Here is a 23,912-nt window from a genome sequence, read left to right on the forward strand (position 1 = left end):
TGTGCCCAAACAGTGGAAAACCCCCAATTCTAACTCCAACCCTAACCCTAACACACCCCTAACCCTAATCTCAGCCCTAACCCTAGCCCTAGCCCTAACCCTAACCCTAGTCCTAACCCTAACCCTAATGGGAAAATGGAAATAAATACATTTTTTTAATTTTATTATTTTTCCCTAACTAAGGGGGTGATAACGGGGGGTTTGATTTACTATTTATGGCGGTTTTTATATTTGGCAGCTGTCACACGCTAAAAGACGCTTTTTATTGTAAAAATAGTTTTTGCATCACCACATATTGAGAGCTATAATTTTTCCATATTTTGACCCACCGAGTCATGTGAGGTCTTTTTTTTTGTGGGACGAGTTGATGTTTTTATTGGTATCATTTTCGGGCACGTGACATCTTTTGATCGCTATTTATTCCGATTTTTGTGACACAGAATGAACAAAAACCAGCGTTTCATGAATTTCTTTTGGGGGATGTGTTTACACTGTTCTGCGTGCGGTAAAATTTATAAAGCGGTTTTATTCTTCGTGTCAGTACAGTTACAGCGATACCTCATTTATGTTTTTTTATGTTTTAGCGCTTTTATGCAATGAAAACAATTTTATATAAAAAATAATTATTTTTGCATCGCTTTATTCTGCGAGCTATAACTTTTTTATTTTTTCGCTGATGACGCTGTGTGGCGGCTCGTTTTTTGCGGGACAAGATGACATTTTCAGCGGTACCATGGATATTTATATGCGTCTTTTTGATCGTGCGTTGTTGCACTTTTTGTTCGGCAGTATGATAATAAATCATTATTTTTTGCTTCGTTTTTTATTTTTATTTTTTAAGGGGTTTGCTAAAGGGGCTAACTAAAGGGACAGTTTTATAGGGTGGGTCATTACGGACGCGGCGATACCAAATGTGCACTTTTATTGTTTTTTTTTATTTCCAAAAAATGAATTTATTAGGGAATTTTTTTTTTTTAATTTATTCAGCGATTTTTTTAAAATTATTTTTACACTCTTTTTTTTTAACTTTATTAGGTTGTCCCAGGGGGGACATCACTGTCCTGTGACAGATTGCTGATCTGTCACAGATCACTGTGGCAGATCAGCAATCTGTCACAGGCATAGACGCAGACTTCCTCATGCCTGCGCTTTGCAGGCACTGAGGAAGTCAGCTCCCTGCAGGCCCCCGAAGGTCCCAGTCGCCATCTTGGATTCGGGTACCTGCAGGAATGGAGCCCCCCGCAGCAGCGCTGCACATTGCGCTGCTGTGTGGGGCTCAGGGAAGCACGCAGGGAGCCTCCTCCCTGCCGATGCTTCCCTTTAACCCCCGGTACACCGCGATCGTGTTTGATCGCGGTGTGCAAGGGGTTAACGTGACGGGCCGTGACCGCCCCTGACACATTATGCCGGGTGTCAGCTGTGATAATCAGCTGACACCCGGCCGCGATCAGCGGCACTCACCACGTGAGCGCCGCTGATCGCACTAGACGTACTATTCCATCCTTGGGACTTAGGTCACATGGACAGAATAGTACGTCCATTGTAGGAAAGGGGTTAAATACTCCAGTCAGAAACCCCAGATCTCCAATCGTCATTATCATTATCAGGTGGCAAGCCTCTGTCAGTCTGACCAGCTCCACTACCTCCAGTAACCACCAGAGGGTGCCCAGAGAGAGAACCTGCAACACCTCTGTCAATCTGACCAGCTCCACTACCTTCAGTAACCACCAGAGGGAGCCCAGAAAGAGAATTCACAAAAATGTGATAATCAGCAAGTGCTGAAACATCTTCTCTTCCCTGCACGATCATAGCTGGGTATTCGGCTCACCTGACTGCCGAGTTCCTGAGGTAACAGCCAGGGCCTGTACCAGCACCACCCCTGGCTGATTAACCCTCCAGATGCCATTTTCAATATCGATCATGGTATTTAGAAGGTTGTGAGAGGGAAGGGGCTCCCTCTTTCACCTCCATCAGCACCTCCAAAAGGAAATCACTGGAAGCCGATGATTGGCATGGCACCTGGAGGTCAAACAATGACCTCTTACTGTCCTAGGTGCGGTGCTATAGGCATGGTCTAGCAGATGCTCTGCCTGTGTAATCTCACAGGTCTCATGCATTATAGTACATCTATATTGCAATGCATGAGACTAGTGATCAATGTGATAAAAGTTAAGAAAGAGATTGAAAAAAATATTAAAGAAAACAAAGAAAACACAAAATAAAGAACCAAAAATATTACACCAATAAGTACACATATGTATGTAAAAACAAAAGGAAACAAAAGTACACACATTTGGTATTGCTACATCCAAAACGACCCAATCTATAAAAACTGTCAGAGTAGTTAACCTACATAAATAAATAAATAACATGGCAAAAAACTTTGCTTTTTCATTATACCTCAGGAAATATGTGGAATAAAACCCACACAAACACGGGGAGAACATGCAACATCCATGCAGATGTTGTCCTTGGTGGGATTTGAAGCCAGGACCCCAGCGCTGCAGGGCTGCTGTGCTAACCACTTAGCCACCGTGCTGCCCCTTCTTTTACCACAAGGTGAACATCATAGAAAAAATCTAAAAAAAAAATCTGAGTTGCTTGTCTTTGTTCATTCTGCATCCAAAAAATCTGAATAGAAAGTGATCAAAAAATATGTGCTCAAAAATGGTACCAATACAAACTTCAATTACCGCAAAAAACAAGCCCTCACGTCACTCTGTCAGCAGAAATATAGAAAAATTATACCTCTCAAAATATGGCAATGCAAAAACTTTTTTTTTGAAAAAAAATGGTGTTTTAGTGTGTGAAAGTAGCAAAACCTAAATAAAGTACATAAATCTGGTATCGCTGTTTTCACACCGACCCAAAGAATAAAGTCATCTAATCACTTTTACTGCACAAGGAATGTCATGAAAAAATTAGTAAAACCAATTCTTTACCTGCTGTTTATTTATTTGCCTCCCAAAGATAATAGTAATGCTTGCCTCACGTTTATCCTGCAATCTACACTGAGCGCTTACACCGGGTTTTCTATGAAAATTTCTGTGATACGTGATTCAGACAGAACCCCTGGATGCTGACTGGTCTGTGGCCCAGCTGTGTCCATCTTTTTAGGTCTCCATAAAAGCACAGGGTTTTTGTAGCTCTTAAAAGCCAGATACCACCAATCAGAAGCCACACAGAATCCATGGTATCTTTGCTGCCTACTTAGTTTAATCCTAATCACGTATACCGTATTTTGCAGATTATAAGTCGCAAAAACAAGCCCTCACATCACTCTGTCAGCAGAAATATAGAAAAATTATACCTCTCAAAATATGGCAATGCAAAAACGACGCACTCCAAGTTTTGAGGAGAAAAATAGGGAAAAAAAACTTTTTTAATAAAATGGTGGTGCCTCTTATAATCCATGCGTCATATTGCTTACCGGGGGTGGTGGCTGTGGTGAAGCGGGAACCCAGGGTCGCTGCTGGAGGAAGCAAGAGTGGCGCGTTGCTGTAGGCCACAGGCTGGAATGAGGGGGTGTTCCAATGTGCGCCGCAGTGGGTGAAAATGGCTGCAGTGCTCTGTGGTGCCGGGGGGGGGCCTCCGTCAGCATTTTTGTGCATTTGTCTCAAGACACCGGTATAGCAAACAATAGTGAATTCAAATTTAACTCAGAGGGGGCGGGTACCCCATTCCGACGCTTTTCCCCCCTATATTGCCAATCCAAATGGGGTTCATCAGGGGAGATGGCAGCAATAAGCCTGAGGCAGTGCCTGATAATGAAAATCCGCATGCAGGAACTTATTGTTTGCTGTACTCACTATTGTTTTCTAGAATGGTGCTTTTTAGACAAGTGAGAACTTACCATTATTTCATATACCGGTGGCTTTTAAGGGATCCAGGGTACTTTGGGGAATATGGTACCATCGCACCTTTGGGACTATGTATTATTCATAGAAGAATGTCTGATGACTGATTACTGTCTCTGCCTTTTCAATGTTGAGTAGAAACCTCTCCCTCTTTGGAGGGATTAGTCTGTTATTTTTTTTCTTGTGAACTGAGGATGAGAAACTAGTGCCCCCTCTGTCCATCACACTGGGTATGAACATTACTACTGCTCTGTTTCAAAATCTTATGATAGTCATTTATATGATCAGCATTATTTCTCCAAATACTGAACCTTATTGCATACCTCCCAACTTTTGAACAAGGGAAAGAGGAACAAAGGCTGCGGCGCACGCAACCAACCACACCCATTTCACAACTAGTCACACCCATGTCCATGCCCCAATCGCACCCATTTAGCACTGCTGATCACACTGACTGGTACTGAGGGCACAGTGGCTGGCATTACGGGCACAGTGGGCTCGCATTATGGGCACAGTGGCTGGTACTGTTGGCACATTGACTGGTACTGAGGAAAAGAAAGAACAGAGAGAGAGAAAGAAAGAAAGAAAGAAAGATAACAGAGAGGGAAAGAAAGATGGGAAAGAAAGAACAGAGAGAGAAAGAAAGAGGGGAAGAGAGTACAGAGAAAGAGAAAGAAAGAAGGAAGAAAAACAGAGCGAAAGAAAGTGGGGATACAAAAAAAGAAAAGAGAGAAAGAAAGAACAGAGAGAGAGACAGAGAAAGAACAGAGAGAAAGAAAGAGAACAGAGAGAGAAAGAAAGAAAAGAAGAACAGAGAGAAAGAAAGAGAACACAGAGAAAGAACAGAGAGAGGAAAAAAAGAACAGAGAGAGAGAAAGAGAGGAAAGAAAGAACAGAGAGAGAAAGAAAGAGGGGAAAGAAAGAGAACAGAGAGAAAGAAAGAACAGAGAGAGAAAGAAAGAACAGAGAGAGAAAGAAAGATTAGAGAGAGAAAAAGAGGAGAAAGAAAGAAAGAACAGAGCAAAAGAAAGAACAGAGAGAGAGAAAGGAAAAGGGGAAAGCAAGAAAGAAAGAAAGAAGAGAGAGAGAAAGAAACAGAGAGAAAGAAAGAAAGATTCTATAAAGATACTATAGCAGCCCGACTCCTATTATAGTGCCCACCTGAGCCTCCCGATGCAGGACATATCATGATCCGCTCACATCGCCGACATCCCTGATTTCAAGGCAATCCTGCTGTCGGAGGATGACACGGTGATGGATCTGAAACATTCCGTGAAGTGCCTCCATGGTTCCGTCACGATCTCCTCCTGAAATTACCTCATTTCCGGTCAGCTTCCAGCACATCACTTCCGGTGGAACGTCACATGCGAATTTTAAAGTGCTCCTTGGGGCTTCGACATGTACTCCTGTGTCCGTGGGAAAAGTAACCTCCCGGCCGGGGCAGTGGGGCAGACTCAAAATCAGGACTGTCCTGCTGGATCCGAGACGGTTGGGAGGTAAGAATGCTCAACACCATACACCGTGTACACGCATGGCTCCGCACACCTCATACACACACGGTTCAGCTTTGTATGCCTCCTACACACATGGCTCCGCTCCGTACACCTCATGCACACACATGGCTCCACTCCATAAACCTCATACACATGCGGCTCTGCTCCGTACACACGCGGCTCCACTCCGTACACACACAGCTCCACACACCTCGCACACACGCGGCTCCGCTCCATACACCCCGTACACACGCGGCTGCACTCCGTACACATGTGGCTCCGCTCCGTACACACATGGCTCCACTCCGTACACACACAGCTCCGTACACCCCGTACACACACGGCTTCGCTTCGTACACACGCGGCTCCGCTCTGTACACCCCGTACACATGCAGCTCTGCTCCGTACACCTCATACACATGCGGCTCCGCTCCGTACACCTCGCACACACGTGGCTCCACTCCGTACACCTCGCACACACACGGCTCCACTCTGTACATGCCATACAGACGTGGCTCCGCTTCGTACACCCCGTACACACGCGGCTTCACTCTGTACACCTCGTACATATGCGGCTCCGCTCTGTACACCTCGCATACACGCGACTCCGCTCCGTACACCTCGCACACACGTGGCTCCACTCCGTACACCTCGCACACACGTGGCTCCGCTCCGTACACCTCGCACACACGCGGCTCTGCTCCATACACCCCGTACACACGCGGCTCCGCTCCGTACACCTCGCAGACACGCGGCTCCACTCCGTACACCTCCTGCGCACACACATGGCTCCACTCCGTAAACCTCATACACATGCGGATCCGCTCCGTACACACGCGGCTCCGCTCCGTACACACACAGCTCCACACACCTCGCACACACGCGGCTCCGCTCCATACACTCCGTACACACGCTGCTCCGCTCCATACACTCCGTACACACGCTGCTCCGCTCCATACACCCCGTACACATGCGGCTGCACTCCATACACCCCGTACACACGCGGCTCCCCTCCGTACACCTCGCACACACGCGGCTCCACTCTGTACACTCCGTACACACGCGGCTCCACTCCGTACACCTCGCACACACGTGGCTCCGCTCCGTACACCTCGCACACACGCGTCTCCGCTCCATAGATGCCGTACAGACGTGGCTCCACTTCGTACACCCCGTACACACGCGGCTCTGCTCAGTACACATCGCACACACGCGGCTCCGCTCCGTACACCTCGCACACACGCGGCTCCACTCCGTACACCTCACACACACGTGGCTTCGCTCCGTACACCCATGTGGCTCCGCTCTGTACACCCGTACACACACAGCTCCGCTCCGTACACCTCATACACACACAGCTCCGCTCCGTACACCTCATACACACACGGCTCCGCTCCGTACACCTCATACACACAGAGCTCCGCTCCGTACACCTAGTACACACGCGACTCCGCTCCATACACCTCACACACGCACGGCTCCGCTCTGTCCACCTCGTACATACGTGGCTCCGCTCTGAACACCTCGAACACACACAGCTCTGCTACATCCACACTGTAAACCCCTCCTGACCCCACACATAAACTTTACCTCATCCAGCACCATGACAACCAGCACAGCAGAGTACTGCAGACAAAGAGGCCCCTGATCATGTGATCCCTGACTCCTCCCCTCCTGTGACCTCGCCACAGAAGAGAACACAACCTAGCGACTTCACTGCAGGGCAGGCTGTATGGGGCTGCGGTGAGGGAGGGCGAGAATGGAGTTGCTGCATGGGGGGGCGTGCGGCTTATCTCCCTGAAGTGTGGGACAAATAGAGTCCCAGGCAGGACAGCGGGTTGGCGGAGCAACAACGAGACTGTCCCGCGGAATCTGGGACGCTTTTGAGCTATGCCTTATTGTCCGCACGGCTCAGTGTATACTGCGCACCAAGGACGAGACAAACAAATTTCTCTGCACTGTAGCACTTAATTGAGGTGTTTGGTGGTGGCTTTGGTAAGGAGTCGTGGTAGGGCTAGGGAGGGTCAGCCGACGTGGAGCGGGGGGCATCAGTTCGTACCCAGGGTGCCAACCTCGGCTGTTAGGAAGAGATTCATGTAGGGTTATGCACATTCTAATCTCCATAGACTCTTCCTAAGTATACTATTGATTTATTATTTTCAAATATGTTAATTATGGTGTTCTATCTCAGTGGATAACTTCCACATGAGCATCAATCCAAGACCCTGTACCAACTCCTTTTTTTAGAAATTTTTGTAGTATTTTGACTTTTAGATAAATTTAATAAAAGTTCTTTTTTAAAGGTTTTTTTTTGTTTCATATTTGGTTTCCAAAACCATCAAGACCGTACACTACCTTTTTGATTTTGATAACCCCAGAGGCACTGCCAATGTTGTGCAGACCATTCAAATATGTACTTCAATATGACGCTCCTCCTCCTCTGAGCCTTGCACTCTGCCTAAAAAGTAGTTTTTGATCACATATGTGGTATGCTGTACTCAGGAAAAAAGGTGTAACAACTTTTGTGGTTCATATTTTCCTATTAGCACTTTTGAAAATTAAAAACATGGGGTAAAACAATATTTTAGCGGAAAAAATGTACTTTTTTCCTTTTCACAGCCCAATGTTATGCAAGTCTTTGAAATACCTGTGGATTGAAAATGCTTACTACACCCCCAGAGGAATTTTTTGAGTGGTGTAGTTTCCAAAATTTGGTCACTTATGGGGGTTTCCGCTGTTTTGGAGCTTTGAAGGGTCTCTAAATGCTACATAGCGTCCACTATTTATTCCAGCCAATTTTACGCTCCAAAAGGACCAAAAGTCAAATGGAAAAATATTCAGAATTGAGAGTCCTTAGTGCTTGATACCTTTTAATGGCTAACTGAAAAGATGGTGACACATTGCAAGCTTTCCCGACTACTCAGGTCTCTTCATCAGGCTTTGACTAATGCAAAATCTGAAGTCACATGGAGTCAAATGGAGCTTCTTTCTATGCCATGAGCCCAAACATTAGTTTTCCATCACACATGAAGTATCGGTGTATTCAGGAGAAAAGGAGAAATTGCACAATACATTTTATGGTCTATTTTCTTCTGTTCTCTTGTGAAAATGAAAAAAGTGGGGTTAAAGCAACATTTTTTGTGGGAAAAATGTATTGATATGTCACAGGTGGATCCCATTCATTTGGTCGAGCCACCCATTCCTTTTATGTCTATTTCTCACGGCTCACCGTTATAAAATTCTGTGAAGCATCTGTGATGCACATCAAACCTCTAGATACATTTCTTAAGGGGTGTAGTTGCTTGAGGTTTTCCAGTGGTTAGGAACAAATGTGACATGGCGTCCGCTATCTAGTCCAGATAATTTTGTACTCCAAAATGAAAATTGTGTCCCTTCCTTTCCTTCCGAGCTATGCCATGTCCTCAAAACAGTAGTTTTCCACCACCTGGGGTATCAGTGTACTCAGGAGAAATTGCACAACAAATTGTATGATCCATTTTCTCCTGTTACCTTTGTGAAAATGAAAAATGTGGTACTAAAGCAACATTTTCATGGGAAAAATTAAAATTTTCTTTTTTTTTTCCCTTCAGCTCTCTTTTAATTCCTGTGAAGCACTTGCAAGGTAATAAACTTCTTGAATGTGGTTTTGAGTACTTTGAGTGGTGCAGTTTTTAAAATGGTGTCTCTTTTGGGTATTTTCTATAGCCCATCAAAGTCGCTTCAAATGTGCCGTGATCCCTAAAAAAATAGGTTTTGTTGGAAAAATGAAAAATTGCTGATTAACTTTTAACTTCTCTAACCAAAAAAAAATGGCAAATTTTCAAAATTTTAATAAATAAGCGCTAATCATATCAACCAAAATTTGCCACTAACATGAAGTACAATGTGTCATAAAAGAACAGTATCAGAATCCCTGGGATATGTTGAAGCATTCTAGCGTTATTATCTCATAAGGTGACGTTGGTCAGATTTTAAAAATGAGGCTCAGTCATTAATGTACAAAGTAGCTCAGTCCTTAAGGTCTCATACTCACTGGCGATAAAATCGGACGATTGCAATCTGATTTTAAATCTGATTGCACTCTGACCAATGATAGTGAATGGGTGCCATCTCACTTGCAATTTTTTTCTCAGCCAAAATCGGTCTGAGAAAAAAATCGCAGCATGTTGCGATTTGCAGCGATTTTCGCCAATAGAAGTCAATGGGTGCGATTAAAAAAACGGACCAAAAATGGACCATCCGTTTTCCATCCATTTTTAACGGATACATCACCATTCTGTGGTATAGAACACTGTAAATGGTCCTGTAAATGACTGTAGAAAAAGAGTTGCTGGGGAAAAAAATGGATGGAAAAATAAAAAATCGCATAGAAATCGCATGACACTGGCATAACACTCCACCCTTTTTTCCAGTCCAGAAATTGGACCTTTTTTTAATCGCCAATGGGTATGAGGCCTAAGGCCAGAGTCACACTAGCGATTAAATGGGACAAATGCAATGCGATAAAAAATCGCATTGCATTCGTCCCAATGTTATTCTATGGGGCAGCTCCCATCATCCGATTTTTTTTCTGAACGTTTCCTTGGATCGAGACAATTGCAGCATGCTGCGATTGTCACCGATTTTCGGATCGGACTCGCCAATGCAAGTCTATGGGGTCGATAAAAAATCGGATTACAAACGGACCAGATATGTGAGTTGTGATAAAATCGCACCCGGTGTCCTTTACAAAAAGCCAGCAATTCATTTAGCAATACAGTAAAATCACACTGACAGGTTAAATAAAGAAACGAAAGAATAGATATTGACACATAGAATACAATATATATATACACTCACTGGCCACTTTATTAGGTACACCTGTCCAACTGTGTGTTAAGACTTAATTTCTAATCAGCCAATCACATGGCGGCAACTCAGTGCATTTAGGCATGTAGACATGGTCAAGACAATCTCCTACAGTTCAAACCGAGCATCAGTATGGGGAAGAAAGGTGATTTGAGTGCCTTTGAACGTGGCATGATTGTTGGTGCCAGAAGGGCTGGTCTGAGTATTTCAGAAACTGCTGATCTACTGGGATTTTCACGCACAACCATCTCTAGGGTTTACAGAGAATGGTCCGAAAAAGAAAAAAAATCCAGTGAGCGGCAGTTCTGTGGCCGGAAATGCCTTGTTGATGCCAGAGGTCAGAGGAGAATGGGCAGACTGGTTCGAGCTGATAGAAAGGCAACAGTGACTCAAATTGCCACCCGTTACAACCAAGGTAGGCAGAAGAGCATCTCTGAACGCACAGTGCGTCGAACTTTGAGGCAGATGGGCTACAGCAGCAGAAGACCACACTGGGTACCACTCCTCTCAGCTAAGAACAGGCATCTGATGGCTACTTTCAGCAGGATAATGCGCCATGTCATAAAGCTCGAATCATCTCAGATTGGTTTCTTGAACATGACAATGAGTTCACTGTACTCAAATGGCCTCCTCAGTCACCAGATCTCAATCCAATAGAGCATCTTTGGGATGTGGTGGAACAGGAGATTCGCATCAGGGATGTGCAGCCGACAAATCTGCGCCAACTGTGTGATGCCATCATGTCAATATGGTCCAAAATCTCTGAGGAATGCTTCCAGCACCTTGTTGAATCTCTGCCACGAAGAATTGAGGCAGTTCTGAAGGCAAAAGGGGGTCCAACCCGTTACTAGCATGGTGTACCTAATAAAGTGGCCAGTGAGTGTATATATACTGTATATATACACTCACTGGCCACTTTATTAGGTACACCTGTCCAACTGTGTGTTAAGACTTAATTTCTAATCAGCCAATCACATGGCGGCAACTCAGTGCATTTAGGCATGTAGACATGGTCAAGACAATCTCCTGCAGTTCAAACCGAGCATCAGTATGGGGAAGAAAGGTGATTTGAGTGCCTTTGAACGTGGCATGATTGTTGGTGCCAGAAGGGCTGGTCTGAGTATTTCAGAAACTGCTGATCTACTGGGATTTTCACGCACAACCATCTCTAGGGTTTACAGAGAATGGTCCGAAAAAGAAAAAAAATCCAGTGAGCGGCAGTTCTGTGGCCGGAAATGCCTTGTTGATGCCAGAGGTCAGAGGAGAATGGGCATACTGGTTCGAGCTGATAGAAAGGCAACAGTGACTCAAATTGCCACCCGTTACAACCAAGGTAGGCAGAAGAGCATCTCTGAACGCACAGTGCGTCGAACTTTGAGGCAGATGGGCTACAGCAGCAGAAGACCACACTGGGTACCACTCCTCTCAGCTAAGAACAGGAAACTGAGGCTACAATTTGCACAAGCTCATCGAAATTGGACAGTAGAAGATTGGAAAAACGTTGCCTGGTCTGATGAGTCTCGATTTCTGCTGCGACATTCGGATGGTAGGGTCAGAATTTGGCGTAAACAACATGAAAGCATGGATCCATCCAGCCTTGTATCAACGGTTCAGGCTGGTGGTGGTGGTGTCATGGTGTGGGGAATTTTTTCTTGGCACTCTTTGGGCCCCTTGGTACCAATTGAGCATCGTTGCAACGCCACAGCCTACCTGAGTATTGTTGCTGACCATGTCCATCCCTTTATGACCACAATGTACCCAACATCTGATGGCTACTTTCAGCAGGATAATGCGCCATGTCATAAAGCTCGAATCATCTCAGATTGGTTTCTTGAACATGACAATGAGTTCACTGTACTCAAATGGCCTCCTCAGTCACCAGATCTCAATCCAATAGAGCATCTTTGGGATGTGGTGGAACGGGAGATTCGCATCAGGGATGTGCAGCCGACAAATCTGCGCCAACTGTGTGATGCCATCATGTCAATATGGTCCAAAATCTCTGAGGAATGCTTCCAGCACCTTGTTGAATCTCTGCCACGAAGAATTGAGGCAGTTCTGAAGGCAAAAGGGGGTCCAACCCGTTACTAGCATGGTGTACCTAATAAAGTGGCCAGTGAGTGTATATATATAATTCATGCAGTTCTTCATAGCAGAATAGCCACTGTAACATTTGCCGGCTTCTGTAAATTCATTCCCCTACCCGACATGAAATGACACATGGTTTACATATAGTTAACCATTTCATTTCATGTTGTTTTTTTTCTGTCTATCACTAGTAATTAGATGAGGGTTTTTGTGTAAAATTTTGGAGTTGTAGGTGTTAATTTAAGGGGTTAATTCGCTGTAAAAAATTGCGGGGAATTCCGCTGACGTCACTGAGGCTGCAGGGAGTCCCCGCAATTTTTGACAATGAATTAACCCCTTAAATTAACACCTACAACTCCAAAATTTTACACAAAAACCCTCATCTAATTACTAGTGATAGATATAAAAAAAAAAAACATGAAATGAAATGGTTAACTATATGTAAACCATATGTCATTTCATGTCGGGTAGGGGAATGAATTTACAGAAGCCGGCAAATGTTACAGTGGCTATTCTGCTATGAAGAACTGCATGAATTATATATATATATACAGTGTTGGCCAAAAGTATTGACACCCCTGCAATTCTGTCAGGTAATACTCTGTTTCTTCCTGAAAATGATTGCAATCACAAATTCTTTGGTATTATTATCTTCATTTAATTTGTGTTCAATGAAAAAACACAAAAAGAATTGTCCTAAAGCCAAATTGGATATAATTCCACACCAAACATAAAAAAGGGGTGGACAAAAGTATTGGCACTGTTTGAAAAATCATGTGATGCTTCTCTAATTTGTGTAATTAACAGCACCTGTAACTTACCTGTGGCACCTAACAGGTGTTGGCAATAACTAAATCACACTTGCAGCCAGTTGACATGGATTAAAGTTGACTCAACCTCTGTCCTGTGTCCTTGTGTGTACCACATTGAGCATGGAGAAAAGAAAGAAGACCAAAGAACTGTCTGAGGACTTTAGAAACCAAATTGTGAGGAAGCATGAGCAATCTCAAGGCTACAAGTCCATCTCCAAAGACCTGAATGTTCCTGTGTCTACCCTGCGCAGTGTCATCAAGAAGTTTAAAGCCCATGGCACTGGCTAACCTCCCTAGATGTGGACGGAAAAGAAAAATTGACAAGAGATTTCAACGCAAGATTGTGCGGATAGTGGATAAAGAACCTCGACTAACATCCAAACAAGTTCAAGCTGCCCTGCAGTCCGAGGGTACAACAGTGTCTACTCGTACTATCCGTCGGCGTCTGAATGAAAAGGGACTGTATGGCAGGATACCCAGGAAGACCCCACTTCTTACCCCGAGACATAAAAAAGCCAGGCTGGAGTTTGCCAAAACTTACCTGAGAAAGCCTAAAACGTTTTGGAAGAATGTTCTCTGGTCAGATGAGACAAAAGTAGAGCTTTTTGGGAAAAGGCATCAACATAGAATTTACAGGAAAAAAAGAGGCATTCAAAGAAAAGAACACGGTCCCTACAGTCAAACATGGCGGAGGTTCCCTGATGTTTTGGGGTTGCTTTGCTGCCTCTGGCACTGGACTGCTTGACCGTGTGCATGGCATTATGAAGTCTGAAGACTACCAACAAATTTTGCAGAATAATGTAGGGCCCAGCGTGAGAAAGCTGGGTCTCCCTCAGAGGTCATGGGTCTTCCAGCAGGACAATGACCCAAAACACACTTCAAAAAGCACTAGAAAATGGTTTGAGAGAAAGCACTGGAGACTTCTAAGGTGGCCAGCAATGAGTCCAGACCTGAATCCCATAGAACACCTGTGGAGAGATCTCAAAATGGCAGTTTGGAGAAGGCACCCTTCAAATATCAGGGACCTGGAGCAGTTTGCCAAAGAAGAATGGTCTAAAATTCCAGCAAAGCATTGTAAGAAACTCATTGATGGTTACTGGAAGCGGTTGTTCACAGTTATTTTGGCTAAAGGCTGTGCAACCAAGTATTAGGCTGAGGGTGCCAATACTTTTGTCTGGCCTATTTTTGGAGTTTTGTGTGAAATGATCAATGATTTGCTTTTTGCTTCATTCTCTTTTGTGTTTTTCCTTGGAAGCAAATTAAATGAAGATAATAATACCAAAGAATTTGTGTTTGCAATCATTTTCAGGAAGAAACAGAGTATTACCTGACAGAATTGCAGGGGTGTCGATACTTTTGGCCAACACTGTGTATATATATATATATATATATATATGTGTATGTATTCTATGTGTCTATATCTATTCTTTCCTTTGTGTTTGAAAACCTGTCATAGGGCTCCATTAGATGTCCATTTTGCAAGTCTGCTAGAAAATCTCGCCAGATGGATGTGAAACGGATGCTTACATGCGAATAAAATCGGTTCTACGCTGGAAAATCAGATCACAGACGGAGCCATGGTGAAGAAACCTTTGTGCGATTTCGGACAGTTAAAATTGGACCGATTTTTTAATCGTTGTGTGTGACTCCAGCCTAAGAGTTAAGATTGAAGGGATCCACCTACAAAGAGGTCTTGATGTGGCCATGTGCTTGCACACTGACACTTTGATCAAAATGTCAACTAAGAACTTCATTTTCATTTGTAAAAAAAAAAGGCTTAGCACACATGTATATCATTAGAATGGCCCATGTCTCTTTTTTTCTGCAGTTATGTTTATACATCTAGTTAAACAGTTACTCACATCATTGAAAGCTATCACTTATCCAAATGATAGATGACATCTTACAGAGAGGTGCGTGTTTGACTGCGGGGGCATTCCTGAGCATGGAATGTCTCTGTCTCTGAAATGCCCCATTGGAAAGTTGAGGCTGACGACACCGCTCCTTTCTTTCTCTGTGGGACTGCCTGAGGTAGCCAAGTATGTCAGTTCCTCAAACAATGAATGGAGCTGTGATTCACATGAATGGCTACTGCTTCATGGCGACAAATATTTTTAGAAATCTGTTCTTGGGTGTGGTGTGGGTCCCCACCAATCTTACCAATCCGTAAGTTGTCACCTATCCATTGGCTAGGTAATGACTTTTGGTGATGGGAATAACGCATTTTGGAATCCGAGAAGTCTCTTTCCCTGTGTACTCCAGCTCCAAGGCATATACTACCCTATCAAATCTAAGAACCTGTACAGTTAACGACTGGAGAAGGAGAAGTCTTCTTCATTTTTCAATCTGCAAAAAAAAACTAGGTCTAAAATAAGCCGCTGTTCTATTATAAGTAAGGCATTATGGAAAACTTCAAATTGATAGAAATCTGATGATGCAGTCCCGAAATGTAACTGCAGACTGCTGAATCGTGTGTGCTGCGCGTACTGTCAGATCTCCCATGTATTCATTGTACGAGTGGGCGGTAATGTGACTTTAAGTATGCAAGTTGCATAGTTGTGGTCAAGCGTTGACTAGGCTCTCATACAATTCTCTATTGAAAGAAGCTGGATGAGAATCTAGATGGCACATGAACGCATTGCATCTGTCATGATCCAGGACGGGGTTTCGCTTTGGCCCGTCCTGGTCTGATTGGCGGTTAATTGTTCCGCCTCTCCCTGGCAGAGGACGGCTATTTAATGCTCACTGGACCTAGGTCCGGTGTCAGTTATACTCCTGCCCTTGGCTGAGTTAGTTGACCTTGTGCGTACGAGTGCCTTGTGCCTGATATCTTGCTTGCTTGTTTGGTTTTGATTCGGTTCTGTCTCTGTTACGAGTTCTGCCTGTCCCTCTTGTACTGCGCTACCTGTCGTGTATGACTCTCTGCTTGTGACCCGACTTCTCTCTGCTCGTCCCCTTGGTACCGCGTCGCCCTCTTGTGTATGACCTTTGGCTTTGTCTGACCTCCCATCTGTTTTCCCCTCCTGTACCTTGCTGTCCGTACTGTGAACGACCTCCGTTTTGCCTGACTCTGAGTTTGCTGTCTTCTCTGAAAGCAGGACGCTAAGCCCCGCCCCCTTGCAGTCACATGACCGTAGGTCCCGTGACGGCTTGCTAAACTTCAACACTAAGGTCCTGTGCACCTATACTTTCTGGCTATTCTGGTCCCCAGGGGTCCCTACAGTGCGGGTGAGTCCCTGCTCAGTGGAGGCTGTACGCCGGCGCTGTCAGGATCCTGATAGCATCATTGCAGTAATGTGTCCATCACCTCCGCAAAAAATACAAGGGAATAGTGACAGTGTGAACACCACACACTTTCATGATTTCATATAAAGTGACTGCAAACTACTTTATTAATAGTGAACTTCATAAACAACTTACTTAGAGCAACATCTCATAGTCCCATCACTATAGCAGTCACAATCTAGACAGTCCTTTGTTCTCCACGATGATCCGTAATTATGCAGTTCTCCTTCAAAACTGCATCCTAGAAAATAAAAGTACTCATTCACAACAAAATTCTCATGCAGAAAAAAGCACCACTCTGGTCAAGAAACATTTTCCTGGTATTGTATTGGAAAAGGTTACAGTACCAGATAAAGCCCATAATCAGTCATTTTTTTTACATTTCAGCGTCATAAACAAATGAAAGATCTTTATTTTGGTAACCCGGCACAACCCTTTTACCTGGATTGCCATACATTGTGGCTGAATATTGTATAAGTCAATGTTAAAAATGTGTTTATATTTGGATATGTGCAAGTGAATATTTAATACATCAAAATGCAGTACTTGAAATGCAAAGTAGAGCATTGTGCGGAGAGTTTCTTTTTTATTATAGTTTTATACGAGGACTGCACATTATGTGGCTGGTGTTAAAAGTTGTATTTTATAAAGTCATATAGCCTATTCATCCACTGACTTTAATCCCATGCCCACTCCCCCCAAAAAACTTACCCTCAGGATCTCCATCCATATTTGCACTAGGTCCATGGAAAAAGCAGGCAGCATTGCAAACACCCATAAAGATCCCCGCACCAAACCAAGCAATCACCAAATAGGATTTCTGAAATAAAAGGCAAAGTTTTACAGCCCCCACTCTCTTGATCAGTAATAAACCTATTATTTTTGAGGATTTATTGTGGATGTGAAGACATGCACATCAATGTCGTAAATTTTGATATCATAGTGAACAGTAATGTTGGGTATCTGTAAATTTTTGTCAAATGTTGTGGAAGCTCCATGCATTGATCTTACTACATGGGTGACTGTAAAACTAGAACATGTAAAAGCTTAAAAGAATATATTTTTGGAAAGTGAATTTTTGACCAAATGAAAATATTTTCTGATGTTCACTTCCCTTTGGAAAGAACAAAAGTTGCACTACGTGTTCTTACATAAAGAAAGATGGAGACTGTGAAGGGGAATTTATGATTACGTTTTTTTCCTCTGAGAATACTAAACATTAATACCATTTTGGAGTGAACAGATTCTGGGTTATTACCACTTGCTCACCCCAACAGCTTGTCTTGTCTTAGTTGTTTATAAGCTGCCAGAACTTTTAAAAGCTGTCCAGTGAGGGTTGTCGGGTATGGGCCCTCACCAATCTGATAATTCTAACTTAGGGCTCATGCAGGCATCCAGGCAAATCGGTTCGATCACGGATCACAATGCTTCATATATTTCTATGAAGCTGTCACGCTCGGGTCAGGAGACCCGCAGCCAGTCCATGCACTAACGGTCCATGCTCGGACAGACATCTGCATGAGCCTTATCCTAAGGCCGGAGTCACACACGACATATAAAAAAAATGGTCCGTTTTTCACGGACCAGAATCGCACAGATGTTTCATGAACCGTGATCCATATGTCATCCGATTATCATGCGAGAAAGTGATTTTCTTGCATCTAAGCATCCGTGTGACATCCGTTTTGCATCCATATAGCGAGATTTTCTCGCCGGTTTGTAAAATGGACATATAATGGATCCCAATGACAGGTTAAAATACAAATGAAAGAATAGATGTATACACATAGAATATATATATATATATATATATATATATATGCACACACATATGTTGTTGAGACATATATACAGTGCCTTGCGAAAGTATTTGGCCCCCTGGTACTTTTTAACCTTTTCCCACATAGCGTGCCTCAAACATAAAGATACCAAATGTAAATGTAATTTGATGAAGAATCAACAAGTGGGGACAATTGTGAATTTGAACGAAATTTATTGGTTATTTTAAATTTTTGTGGAATTTCAAAAACTGAAAAGTGGGGCGTGCAATATTATTCGGCCCCTTTAACTTTAATATTTTGTTGTGCCACCTTTTGCTGCGATTACAGCTGCAAGTCGCTTGGGGTATGTCTCTCAGTTTTGTACATCGAGAGACTGAAATTCTTTCCCATTCTTCTTTGGCAAGCCGCTCGAGCTCAGTGAGGTTTGATGGAGATCGTTTGTGAACAGCAGTTTTCAGCTCTTTCCACAGATTCTCGATTGGATTCAGGTCTGGACTTTGACTTGGCTATTCTAACACCTGGATACGTTTATTTGTGAACCATTCCATTGTAGATTTTGCTTTATGTTTGGGATCATTGTCTTGTTGGAAGACAAATCTCCGTCCCAGTTTCAGGTCTTTTTCAGACTCCAACAGGTTTTCTTCAAGGATGGTCCTGTATTTGGCTCCATCCATCGTCCCATCAATTTGAACCATCTTCCCTGTCCCTGCTGAAGAAAAGCAGGCCCAAACTATGATGCTGCCACCATCATGTTTGACAGTGGGGATGGTGTGTTCAGGGTGATGAGCTGTGTTGCCTTTTCGCCAAACATCGTTTGGCATTGTTGCCAAAAAGTTCGATTTTGGTTTCATCTGACCAGAGCACCTTCTTCCACATGTTTGGTGTGTCTCCCAGGTGGCTTGTTGCAAACTTTAAATGACACTTTTTATGAATATCTTTGAGAAATGGCTTTCTTCTTGCCACTCTTCCATAAAGGCCAGAGTTGTGCAGTGTACGACTGATTTTTGTCCTATGGACAGACTGTCTCACCTCAGCTGTAGATCTCTGCAGTTCATCCAGAATGATCATGGGCCTCTTGGCTGCATCTCTGATCAGCCTTCTCCTTGCTTGAGATGAAAGTTTAGAGGGACGGTCGGGTCTTGGTAGATTTGCAGTGGTATGATACTCCTTCCATTTCAATATGATCGCTTGCACAGTGCTCCTTGAGATGTTTAAAGTTTTGGAAATCATTTTGTATCCAAATCCGGCTTTAAACTTCTCCACAACAGTATCACGGACCTGCCTGTTGTGTTCCTTGGTCTTCATGATGCTCTCTGTGCTTCATACAAAACCATGAGACTATCACAGAGCATGTGCATTTATACGGAGACTTGATTACACACAGGTGGATTATATTTATCATCATTAGTCATTTAGGACAACATTAGATCATTCAGAGATCCACAATGAACTTCTGGAGTGATTTTGCTGCACTGAAAGTAAAGGGGCCGAATAATATTGCACGCCCCACTTTTCAGTTTTTGAATTTCCACAAAAATATTTCACAGTCCGTATATAGACCGCAATGTTGGGACTGACTGTGTGTTTTCTGACCTGAAGTTATAGCCTCATAGATATATATGAATCTGTAAGTTTGGATAAGTAGATCCGCAGTCACACTGCAATCCATACACGGACCATGAGATACATCCCTCTGAATCTTGCCTAAGTCTGGCTTTTTTTAAACATATGTTTCACTCTTGGTTTTCAATTAGAGGGAATCTGTCGGCAGGTTTTTGCTACCCTGAGAGCATAAAAAAAAAAAACGAACGCATGGGCCATGCACATACAGTGAACAAGTTGGTAAGACAGTGTTCACACCACCAAGAGACTGAAACAGTGTTCCCATCTGAGAGCAGAATGATAAAGGGGCAGAAACCCTGATTCCAGCAATGTGTCACTTACTGGGCTGCTTGCTGCAGGTTAGATAAAATAAGTTTTTTCTGCTGCAGACCTAAGAGTTCTCTGAATGTTGAGACTACATCACTGATTGACAGCTTCTGTGCATACTTTACTCAGGCAGAAAGCTGGAATTAGGGTCTCTGCCCCTACATTATGCTGCTTACTTTTTAATTTTAACCCCTTCCCGAAGTTTGAGGTACAGTATGTATACGTCATGGTTGGGAAAGACTTTGCGACTGAAGCAGTATATATTCGTCATGCGATCACCTGTGCACAGGAGGCTGTGTGCGGGCGATCACCGCCGGGTGTCAGCTGATTCTGACAGCTGACACCCAGCACTCAGTGCCAGGTACCCCGCACCACTGACTCCAGCCACTTTAACCCCTTAAATGCTGCCTGGAGCCACCACATTATCAATCACAGCATTTAGCAAGCCCAAAATGATAATATATATATATACACACACACACACAGTGAGTACGGAAAGTATTCGGACTCCTTTAAATTTTTCACTCTTTGTTTCATTGCAGCCATTTGGTAAATTCAAAAACGTTAATTTTTTTCTAATTAATGTACACTCTGCACCCCATCTTGACTGAAAAAAAAACAGAAATGTAGAAATTTTTGCAAATTTATTAAACAAGAAAAACTGAAATATCACAGAACAGATGCCAGACAGAGTCCAGAGTAACTCTTGTGCATCATTATAGTGAATGGATCTCTTGGATGTTTCATCAGAGTCACGGCACTCAGAAATTTAGATGGAAACCCCAATGTAAGTGCTCAGCTTCTTTTCGTCTGAGCTTTTCACAGTGCCTCACAAATAGTTTCCGACCATAGGGTTTGGCGCACTCAGGAGAAATTGCATAACAAATTTTGGGGTCTATTTTCTCCTGCTGTCCTTGTTGAAATGGACAAAATGGGGCTAAAACAACATTTTTGTGGGAAAAATATATTTTTATCATTTTCACACATCAACTTTGTAAAATTCTGCAAAACACCTTTGGGTTTAAGGCACTCGCCACATATCTAGATGAATTGCTTGAGGGATCTAGTTTCCAAAATTGTGTCACTGTTGAGACACATCATGGGCTCTCCAAACGCAACATGACACCCACACAACAGTCTGCTTTCCATAACATCACTCCTTCATTTCTGAGCCCTGCTGTTCGCCCAAACAGTAATTTTCCTCCACATATAGGGCATCTGCATACTCAGGAGAGTTTGCCCAACAATTTTTGGGGTCAATTTTCTCCTGTTACTTTTGGCAAAATAAAAAAATGGGACTAAAAAAACATTTTTTGGGTGAAAATGTGATTTTTTTTTTTTCACGGCTTTACATTATAACTTCTGTGAAGCATCTGGGGGTTCAAGGTGCTCACCACACACCTAGATAAGTTCCCTGAGGGGTCTAGTTCCAGAATGGTGTCACTTGTGGGGGGTTTCCACTATTTAGGCACATTAGGGGCTCTCCAAACGAGAGATGGCGTCAGGTAATTGTTTCAGCAAATTTTACATTCAAAAAGTAAAATGGCGCTCCTTCCCTTCCAAACCCTATCGTGCATACAAACAGTGGACCATATATGGGGTATCAATGTGCTCAGAAAAAATGTACAATAAACTTTGGAGTCAATTTTTTTCTGTTATCCTTGTAAAAGTAGAAAAAAAATTATGTCTAAAGTAAAATTTTTGTGAAAAAAAGTTAAATGTTCCTTCTTTCTTCCATATTCCATTATTTCCTGTGAAGCAGCGGATGGGTTAATAAACTTCTTGAGGGTGTGTGCACACGTAAGCATTTTATTTCGTGTTTTTTAAGCGTTTTTACTGACATAAACGCTTAAAAACGCTTAAAAGAAGCATCACATTCATTTTTATGAATTCTGCACTTTTTGTGCATATTGATGCGTTTTTTTCGTGGAAAAAAACGCATCACTGTAAAAAAACACAGCATGCTCATTAATTTCGCGGAAAAATCCGCATTTCTAACTATTTTCTATGAGACGGGACTCTCTGGAAAAAACGTATAAAAAACGCACGTTTAATGGGAAGGAGTCCGGTTTTCAGTCAGGAATTTTCTTCATACGTGGGTACATAGCCTGAATGTGATTTTGAGTACATTGAGGGGTGCAGTTTTTGGAATGATATCATTTTTGGCTATTTTCTGTCATATAGATCCTTCAAAGTCACTTCAAATGTGATGTGGGCCCCCAAAAAATGGTTTTGCATATTTTGTTGGAAAAATGAGAAATCGCTGGTCAACTTTTAACCCTTATAACTTCCTAACAAAGAAAAAATATGTTTCATTGTGCTGATGTAAAGTAGACATGTGGGAAATGTTATTTATTAACTATTTTGTGTGACGTAACTCTGTGGTTTAAGGGCATAAAAATTAAAAGTTTGAAAATTGCAAAATTTTCAAACTTTTCGCCAAATTTCCATTTTTTTTGCAAATAATCGAAAGTCGTATCGCACAAATTTTACCACTATCATGAAGTACAAAATGTCATGAAAAAACATTTGTATAACACTGGTCAACAGCATTTTTGGTGCCAAAGATATTTCATCGAATTTAGGGTATTTTTGGGGTGCTGATTCTGAATATGTCATCAGTTTTGCCAGATTGGCTCAAGTTTTTGAGATTTTTGGTATCTTATTTATAGCACTTGTTGGTAAATGCGACGCATCATCTCATTAATTTCTTTGGATTAGTACTTGAACTGAGCAGTTCTCAATATAGTTTTGTGTTAATTAGTGTTCTAAAAGTTTGTTCATAGCTTGATTTTTGCACTAACTTTATGTTGTTGTCTGTTTTCCAGTGAAAAGCATGAACTCATCAAGAAGAAGTTGTCTTAACGATCCAGACTCATTCTGTTACATTTGTGGTGAATACACACTGCCAAAACATAGAAGAAACATAACAGACTTCGTAAAAAAAGTGTATTTTGCCTATTTTGGGGTTATGCTTGGGGACCAAGACAAGTTTTGGGCACCACACATAGTGTGCAAAGCATGTATCGAATTATTACGAAAATGGAGCAAAGGACAAAGAAAAAGCTTCAAATTTGGTGTTCCAATGGTGTGGAGAGAGCCAAAAAATCATCATGATGACTGTTATTTATGGTAAACACAGGTACAGGCACATCTTCACAATGAGGGACAGGCCTTCTTGCAGATTCCATGTTACTCCCATTTTCGTTTCTTATGCTTATTGAATCCTTGCACTTGCACTGCACAGAAATAACAGTCATCATGATGATTTTTTGGCTCTCTCCACACCATTGGAACACCAAATTTGAAGCTTTTTCTTTGTCCTTTGCTCCATTTTCGTAATAATTCGATACATGCTTTGCACACTATGTGTGGTGCCCAAAACTTGTCTTGGTCCCCAAGCATAACCCCAAAATAGGCAAAATACACTTTTTTTACGAAGTCTGTTATGTTTCTTCTATGTTTTGGCAGTGTATATTCACCACAAATGTAACAGAATGAGTCTGGATCGTTAAGACAACTTCTTCATGATGAGTTCATGCTTTTCACTGGAAAACAGACAACAACATAAAGTTAGTGCAAAAATCAAGCTATGAACAAACTTTTAGAACACTAATTAACACAAAACTATATTGAGAACTGCTCAGTTCAAGTACTAATCCAAAGAAATTAATGAGATGATGCGTCGCATTTACCAACAAGTGCTATAAATAAGATACCAAAAATCTCAAAAACTTGAGCCAATCTGGCAAAACTGATGACATATTCAGAATCAGCACCCCAAAAATACCCCAAATTCATTAAAATATTTTGGACACC

The 23,912-nt window shown here is 42.6% G+C and overlaps 1 protein-coding gene across 1 annotated transcript in view; it reads right to left on the reverse strand.

Moving 5' to 3' along the window:
* The window catches only part of LOC141098227 (beta-microseminoprotein-like), a 49,096-nt gene that overhangs the window by 20,556 nt on the left and 4,628 nt on the right, over window positions 1–23,912 (reverse strand). Inside the window, exons 2-3 of the mRNA XM_073585835.1 lie at window positions 17,095–17,203; window positions 16,519–16,624 (exon numbers count right to left, since the gene is read on the reverse strand). Coding sequence (XP_073441936.1) covers window positions 16,519–16,624; window positions 17,095–17,203 — 215 coding nt within the window. The remainder of the gene's footprint in view (window positions 1–16,518; window positions 16,625–17,094; window positions 17,204–23,912) is intronic.

Source organism: Dendrobates tinctorius, unplaced genomic scaffold (genome assembly GCF_039654945.1).
Source record: "Dendrobates tinctorius isolate UK_male_01 unplaced genomic scaffold, ASM3965494v1 ptg000089l, whole genome shotgun sequence".
In the NCBI taxonomy this organism is placed as follows: Eukaryota; Metazoa; Chordata; class Amphibia; order Anura; family Dendrobatidae; genus Dendrobates; species Dendrobates tinctorius.